We start from the raw sequence: 8,151 nt of genomic DNA, 5'->3' as shown, positions 1-8,151 counted from the left end.
TTTTTTTTTTTTTTTTTTTTTTTTTTCCGTAGCTTGTATGTAGAGAAAGGGTAACTGGTGTATCTTATTTCCCATCCCACTTTTCTTCTAGCAGTCTGTTTCCATCATGAGAATAGAATAGAAAGGTTTCTATCTCGGAGCGGTAATTCTGAATACAGAGCCTCGTGGTGACTTAGGCTAGCAAGGACAGAAGCAGCTGTAGGGACTCGGAGGAATGAGAAACAGTCTGGGCTTTGCTTATCAAGGAGCTGCGTGTGGTTGACTGACTTGAGCTTGCTAAATTCAGTTCCAAGGTTTGAATGTTTGGGTTCTACCCCAGAGACCAGAAAGGTGCCTGGTAATACTGGATGCATTCTGTGAGAAGAGGTAGGAGCCTCTGGGGTAGAAACTGAAAGGGGAAAGCGGTGCACACTTTCCTTGAATTCTTTTTTTCTCCTGTGCTTTCCGCTCCATATGTTGATGCCAGAGGGAGAACGTGAACCCTTCATATGTTCCACTGACTTTTCTAGAGAAAGATACTTACGTCATCTCATAGTCCTTGGCCTTGTCCACCCGACAGCAGCAGCAATAGGCTAAAATACCAATAATTACAACTGCAGCAACAGCTCCACCAATGATGCCGGCGTAAAGAGCTATGTTCATGGATGCTATACAAGAAGAAAAGAATTACCCCTTTGCAGTGTGAATGATATCAAATGCAATCAGCACAATCATGGGACTTCAAATCCCACCACCAGGTGTCAGATCTCACTACCAGATCCAGGCTGGTATTTGAGTACACATCCAGGCGTTTATTTGACTACAGCAACTGGAATTGATTCTGTACTCAGTAGCTGATAAGTCTGCAGGAGTAATTAGTGATAGCGAGGAGCCCCTGGATCTGAACAACTGCTGTGCTTTGTTGATGCAGTTTGGTTTCAGACTTTGGGGGCTCAGGCCTATCTCGCTCTACGTGTTTTGTCGTCTGTGAACTAACCCTATGAGTTGGTGAGTGCTCTATGAGCATGTAAAACAATGCAGAGATTCTGTCTTGAAGGTAAAAAAAAGAAAGTGCTGCAGTTTTTGGTTTGTGGGGGGTCAATGCAGAGATTCTGTCTTGAAGGTAAAAAAAAAGTGCTGCAGTTTTTGGTTTGTGGGGGGGTTTGTTTGTTGTTTTTAAGGAAAGCAGAATTTTATACTTCTGTCTGCATTGCCTCGTTAATCCTTTGCCACTCAGCTAGGGTACTTTCTCTGGTACTGCTCTTCCAATAAGCAACCCCGTCTCTTACGTGGCATAACGCTGACTGTCATGTTGCAAAATTCCTTTCCCACAGTGTTTGTTGAAGTGCAGATGTAAAAGCCAGAAGTATCCGCCGAGATGTTCTTCAGAGTTATTTGTTCCCCTGTTGTGAAACACAAATCCAGTCCAAAAAATAAAAGAATTAAAGCAGTGAAGGAAGTGGGGACAGCAGCCCTTCAATTCTAGCCCAAGGTAGTGGCAGCGATGAGAGGTTATTAAAGCTGATGGATTGCTCCGTCTTGCTCAGGAGCTGCCATGCTAGTACCTAGGTTTTAGTGTGATTTGTGGGAGGACAAACGGAAGTCTGCTGGTTTGATTACAGGGAATGTGTGGCATTTGAACATTCCTTTTAGAAAGAAAATTGTAGGTGGAGGGTAAAGAAGTATGTGTGCTTAGTGAAAGCTTTTTTTTGCATTGGATTTTGCTGAGGAATATACGATGGCCCAAACCGGCATCTGGCTTTGAGAAGCGGCCACCTGATGAATTAACATGTAAAACAACAAAAAGCTCCTCAATCCTCTGGCTGTTAGGATTTCAGATCTAAATTGCTTAGCAGTGAGGGAAATAGCTTTCTAGTCCTGGAGAGGCCATCTAGGCTGCAAAAATAAATGAAGGAAAAGAAATGCAGTGACATGGCATTGCTGCAAAACTTGTGCTTTCTGTCCAACCCAACAGAGCTCAGAGCCACGTATTAAAGCTTGGTTCTGTCTGCTCAAGCAGTCGGTTTTTGTTTGTTACACCCCCAGCTGACATTTGTATGTGTAGTCCATGTTTTCTGCTTGTGATCTGTTGATGAAGGTCCAGATCCCTGTTCTGAAAGCAAAAGGCTCTGAATACTTTTCAGTGACTTTCCTAGTTTATTTCCCCTGCAATCGCACTTCTTTCCAGCCCACTTGTGGGACTGGGATTCTCTTTAGTCTCTGCTGGCGCCTAGCGCCAGGTAGTAAGAGAGCATGTTTGCTTTTCTTTTTTTTTTTTTTCTTTCTATCTTTCTTTCTTTCTTTCTTTCCACACACATCGGCAGAATCATCTTTCGTCTTCGGCTCCGTCGGGATTTTTTTTTTTTTTTTTTTTTTTTTTTTTTTTTTTTTTTAGTCTCTACATACTATTCATGCTTGCTTCGCTTTTTTTTTTTTCTTTCAATGTGATGTTTATAGCTCTCAGAGTTGCAGTCTGTTACCAGACTGTAAATCCTCCTATATCAAATCAAAAATACTTGACTGGTGAGTCAACGTGGGAAAAATGCAGGTCAGATACTATCAAGTTTGGAGCGGCTCCTAAGGGGGTTCTGCATGTTCTGCAGCACTGGGACTTGCTTAGCACAGAAAGAAATCGCTTGTAGTGACTGTAGGGCATCCAGCCAGCCTGGGTCAGGAGGGTTCAGATGGCACACTGCTTGGACATCACTGCTCTGATGAAAACAGAAATGAGGTGGGAAACGGATCCGAAGAGACTCCTGTCCCAGGGAAGAACCCTGCGACAGCAGAAGCTACAAATCCCGTTATGTTCTGGGCTTGTGCGTGATGCGTTGGCACCACTTAGTGGCCAGCTAAATGAATGAGGTTTGTGTCCCTGGTGACAGTTTGTCTTTTGCATAATTTCTGCAAGAATCAGCGAGGGAGTGCTGAATATCCTATCAAGTCTGATCATGTTTAGTTTACTTCCTTAGTAATGCTACAATAACTTAAACCGAAAAGGGTAGGTTCAGATACTCAGTCTTTCTGGAGCTGAATGTACCAGGAAGAAAAAAAGTTGTTTAAAGGAGTAAATCAGAGTCCTCTGTCACCACTACACCTCAAAGACTATCAAACCCTCATTTCTGTGTGAATAGTTCTACAAAAGGTCCTGTCATGGAAATTCAGCTCCTTTTGGGTTTTTTTCAGATTCTGACTTAGAATGAAAGCAAAAAAAATATTGGGGCCTGTGTGACAGTCCCTAAAGAACCAGAAGCCTCTTTTATGCTCACAGCAGGAACAGTGTAACTCTTTCTGATACCCCCTTCCTCTAGGTGAGGAGTCATCTCTGGAAGGAAGGTAGTTTCCAGAGCCAACTTTTGTTTGCCTTCACCAACAGAAAGTGACCTGGTCATTGTTGAGGGAGCTGGGATATAAAGACATGCTGGTTAGAAACCTTGATCTTATTCCTCATGTTATGCCTGCCTTACGATCAGAAATTGAGACGTAATTATTTCTGGCTGCTTCCAGAGTGAGACAGCTTTCTTGCCAGGTGAGAGCTGAAGTGAAAAATCTAACTGACCATTGTTACTTCAGATAAGTCCTTTTCCCCCTGCTGAGTTAGTTGCGAGTGTGTCTTGTATCAAAAGGACAACTTTTCAAAATCCTGGTCAGAGAACTTCCTAGAAAAAGCCTCAAGTGTGTTTTTTGTATCTGCATTTCAAAGTATTTCCAACCCTGATCTACAGAGAGCTCAAAGACTTGATGTCTTTGAATTTCCCATACCTTCTGTTGTTTGTAGTACACGGGGCTCATTTTGTACATTGAAGCTTTGCCAGGTATATCTGGGCTTTGGGGAGCCCTCATGAGAAACGCAGGTCAGATTGATTGTGTGTCCATATTCTGTTGTCCCCAAAATATTGCATTCTGGCTTGGATGGTGCAACTGAAGGGAAAAAAAAAGGAAGGCATTTTATTAATCAGAAGTAGTTTTTTGTTTCAACCCATCTCCTGCACCTGTGGTTTTTATTCTTGTGCCTACCACCTTCTTCGCAAAGGAACTGGAGTGAACTTGTCTGTAACTTGTTTCTCCCTTCTTGGCACTGGTCAGCCAAAAAGGAATTGTGAGATGCTTTTGGGGATATGTCTAATAGTGTTGGGTAACTCCTTTTTTAATAACTGGAGTATGACAAGCCACGGGGAATTGAGGAATGCCCTATAATGAGGCAAGGGTTATTAGGAAAGTGAACCATACAACTCTAAAGACTGTTTCCTACAGTCAGGTATCTAAGGGATTTGAGTGCTCTAAGCCTTCCAACCTACTTCCATAGTAGTAGGAAAAGACCAAAGATGGAGTTGTGAGTGATGACTTCCTGGAGAGTTTTTTTTTTTCCTGTTAGAAAATCTGTTGTATAAACCAATGGGGTTATTAGAAGAAGGACAGTGTTTTATCTAATGGATCTGGTGCTGCTTACCGTGCATCGTGCTTACCAAGGACTAAAAGAGACATGGTTGCAGCGTGCCTGGGGGCATCATTCCGTAGACGAACGCTGCATACATATGTCCCATTGTCTTCCATGGTTGCTGCATTGATGGTGATGCTGATGTCCCCTTTCTCTACATCACCACTAAACTGTATACGGTTTTCATAGCCATTGCCATACTGTACAAGTCCATCAAAATACCTAGTGACAGCATCTTCCTGATAGAGAAAGAGGGAAAATGATCAATCTTAGTTTCTTCTGTGTGAGTCTACAACCTAACTCAGTGGATTAGCCCGCTCTTAAGAGCAGCTTGGAAAAGAGGGCCTTAAGCTGCCCCAGTTTGCCAAAAAGCCAAGAAGAACATAGACATTCAGAAGGGTCTGTGTTTCTGCCTGGACCCCCCTTCTCCCACCTTATCTGAAGTTAGAGACAACTACTTTCTTTTGCTGGGGCTTATTCACCTTTCCTCTCCATGACAAGAGATTGTGAGACTTGTCCGAGATCCACGTCAATCAAATTCCCCTATGATTACACAAACTCCCTTGCTTTTGTCCAGCAAGGATCTTTAGAGAAGAAAGCCTTGCTAGTTACTGCAAGGAGATCTCCAAAGGCTGCTTCCTCTCTCACTAATTCCCAAGAAGTCAAGGAGAAATTTAGAGGTGTCTCTACCTTCAAATACTCCACGTGAATGTAGGCAACCTCAAGAATCTCTCCATGTACTATTATAATCAACTTAAAACTTTTTATATAGTATCAATGATATGAATATATATAAATGTGTAATATGTGTACTTAAATTATATGTTTTTTAAGTACCTGAGTATTTCACATATATTAATAGATGTAAACCCACAATACTTACACTGATGTATCCTCAATACACAGATGCAAGACCAAGAGAGAGAAAAAGAGAAGGATGGGGGCTTGCCTAGTATCACGCAAAATATTTGGGATACATTGCATCTAGAATCAGAGCTTCTGTTTGCATAGTTCTGAGATTAAGGAAAGTCTTGAAGGAATCTTTTTCTTCCAACACACATTCCCACCCACACTCCTGCTTCCATCTCTTCTCCTACTCCCTGCTTGGATGCCCTATCATGTTTCTTTATGCAACTTTATTTACCTCACTATTGATTTTCTTCCATACAACGAAGTCTCCTGGGGTAATAGAAGCTTCAGTTTTAAAATTACAGTGGAGAATAGCGTTGTTCCCTCGTGCCACCTTTGTTTCCTTGGCAGGTGCTTCCACAGTGAGGGCATGAGCAGTCACCAGAACTAGGAAGAGAATAAATTCTGCAGTCAGCAAAATTAATGACATCTGGATTCCATATTTTGTCTCTTTGGCTTTCTTACATGCCACAGTAACCACACATGCCCTCTGCCATCCATGACTTTCCCCACTGAGCAAGAGATGGTGTATGCTGTGGCTGACTGACTGTAGGAAGCTGCTGCTACTCCAGGATGGCTAAGAGCTAAACTCTGCTTTCCGTTCCACACTTCCCTCTTCTTTACTTGGACATACATTACCATGGAGTTTATAAAGACGTATTTTTTTCTTCTGAGTGTGTGACTGACAGCCTTTGACAGATCTAAATGTACAGAGGGAGACAGATAAACAGATAATACAAGTGCATCAGCAGTCTTAAGGACTCAGGCTAAACTAGCAAATTGATATTGTCAAATCTCAGGGATCAGGAAAACTGTCAAATAACTTGCGTCAATTCAAGTCCATAGAGAAGTGACATTTTGTGCTAGGGAATCAAAACCTGTTCATGTAATGCCCTGAAAAGTGAAAAACCTAGAAAAGCAAAGAGAGATTGAAAGAAACAAGAGAAGAATAGGTATTCATTTTTAAAAATGAGTAGGGTAGTAGTCACCTTTCTCCAGGAACTGTAGGAGCACAGGAATAGCTGAGTTGAATAAAACAGAAATCGCTCTGTGCACTGGTGAAGCGTGCAGGGTAGGTGTTTCTTGTACACTGCATTCCACTTGACTTGATGCTCAGTTCATCATACCTGAGCGTTAGCTAGTGGCAGGTCTTCGTTATTCTCAGAATTGGGCTGGAGGTTTACTCCATCCCTGCCAGAGATGACCTTCATGCCTGTGGGAACCTATGTTTAAAAACACCCCCTTTCTCCTTACAGTTTGTGTGGGGTTTTTTTGGTTGTTTTTTTTTTTATGGCACCAAACTGAATAATTTGAATAAAATTTAAGTCTGAAACCAGTTAAAGAGAGTTCAGGGAGGCAAGTAAGGGAGTGCTGCTCAGAGGCACTCCCATGGCAAAGAGGAATGTGGTCCAGTAAGGAGGAAAAGGCAGACAAGTATACTCTCCCTGGGAGGGGCCCACTTTGTGTGGTGGTGAAAGTTTGCTTCTGAAAGAACCGGGCTGTGTCAGTGTTCCCCAGAGAGGATTTGACTGAGAAAGTTGTCATCTAGCAAGCTTTGGGTCCTCATTCTCCCATATCACAGAATCACAGAATAGCAAGGGTTGGAAGGGACCTTGGGAGATCATCTAGTCCAACCGTCCTGCTAAAACAGGTTCACCTAGAGCAGGTTGCACAGGACATTGTCCAGGCAGGCTTTGAATATCTCCAGAGAAGGAGACTCCACAACCCCCCTGGGCAGCCTGTGCTAGTGCTCCGTCACCCTCAAAGTAAAGTAGTTCTTCCTCATGTTCAACTGAAACCTCTTATGTTTCAGTTTGTACCCATTGCCCCTTGGCCTGTCGCTGGGCACCACTGCGAAGAGCCTGGCTCCGTCCTCGTGACATCCACCCTTGAGATATTTGTATGTGTTGATGAGGTCCCCTCTCAGTCTTCTCTTCTCGAGGCTAAACAAGCCCAACTCTCTCAGCCTTTCCTCATAGGGGAGATGCTGCAGTCCTCTAATCATCCTTGTTGCTCACCTCTGAACTCTCTCTAGGAGTTCCTCATCTTTCTTGAACCAGGGGGCCCAGAACTGGACACAGTACTCCAGGTGGGGTCTCACCAGGGCAGAGTAGAGGGGGAGGATAACCTCCCTCACCCTGCTGGCCACGCTCCTCTTAATGCACCCCAGGATACCATTGGCCTTCTTGGCAGCAAGGGCACACTGCTGGCTCATGGTCAGCTTGTCATCCACCAGGACTCTGTCCAGATTAGATCCATAAGGAAGTGTCATGTGTAAGGGAAAGAATAAAGGACATCTAGATTCCACCTTGAGTTGCAAACAGATTGTGAATACCTTTTTTTTTCAGTCGTGAAAAGCCCACAGTCACATGCATATTAGGTCAATAAGAGTAACCCATCTGCAAGTTGAGCACTACCACATCCTTGACTACAACAGAGGTGAATGATAGCATCCCTTAGAAAATAACAGCGTAGGGGCCTAAAAGGTTTTGTTGTCACTGCGCTAGGAACCTGCTGGTAGGAATTCAGGTACTTGCACAGGGTAACATGGGGCAGTTGGCACAGGGATCTGCTCCCCCTTGGGAGAGGCAAAAGCTTCTGCAACAGCTTCCTGGCTCCAGTCTGTTCTCCATAGCAAATGGTCCTTCAGGTCACTTAGAAATGGCCTATACTTACTGAACTGCTGCATCTTCCCTCTCCTGAGAGGAATTTGATGGGAATTTTCACAGCAGCCAAACCTTTCCCTCCCCTGCACCCCTCTTTCCTTGCTGCCAGGCAGGGATGCCTTTCCTTCCACAGCTGTCTCCAGAAGCAGCTTCAGACATTTT

At 43.6% G+C, this 8,151-nt stretch overlaps 1 protein-coding gene across 1 annotated transcript in view; it reads right to left on the bottom strand.

Moving 5' to 3' along the window:
- The window catches only part of GPA33 (glycoprotein A33), an 11,551-nt gene that overhangs the window by 358 nt on the left and 3,042 nt on the right, over window positions 1-8,151 (bottom strand). The window contains exons 2-6 of the mRNA XM_009640488.1: window positions 5,559-5,710; window positions 4,443-4,653; window positions 3,739-3,897; window positions 1,269-1,382; window positions 524-647 (exon numbers count right to left, since the gene is read on the bottom strand). Coding sequence (XP_009638783.1) covers window positions 524-647; window positions 1,269-1,382; window positions 3,739-3,897; window positions 4,443-4,653; window positions 5,559-5,710 — 760 coding nt within the window. The remainder of the gene's footprint in view (window positions 1-523; window positions 648-1,268; window positions 1,383-3,738; window positions 3,898-4,442; window positions 4,654-5,558; window positions 5,711-8,151) is intronic.

This window comes from Egretta garzetta, unplaced genomic scaffold (assembly GCF_000687185.1).
Source record: "Egretta garzetta isolate BGI_Z169 unplaced genomic scaffold, ASM68718v1 scaffold516, whole genome shotgun sequence".
Lineage (NCBI taxonomy): Eukaryota > Metazoa > Chordata > Aves > Pelecaniformes > Ardeidae > Egretta > Egretta garzetta.
Note: the sequence above shows the minus strand (reverse complement) of the source record. Positions and strands in the feature narration are given on the sequence as shown.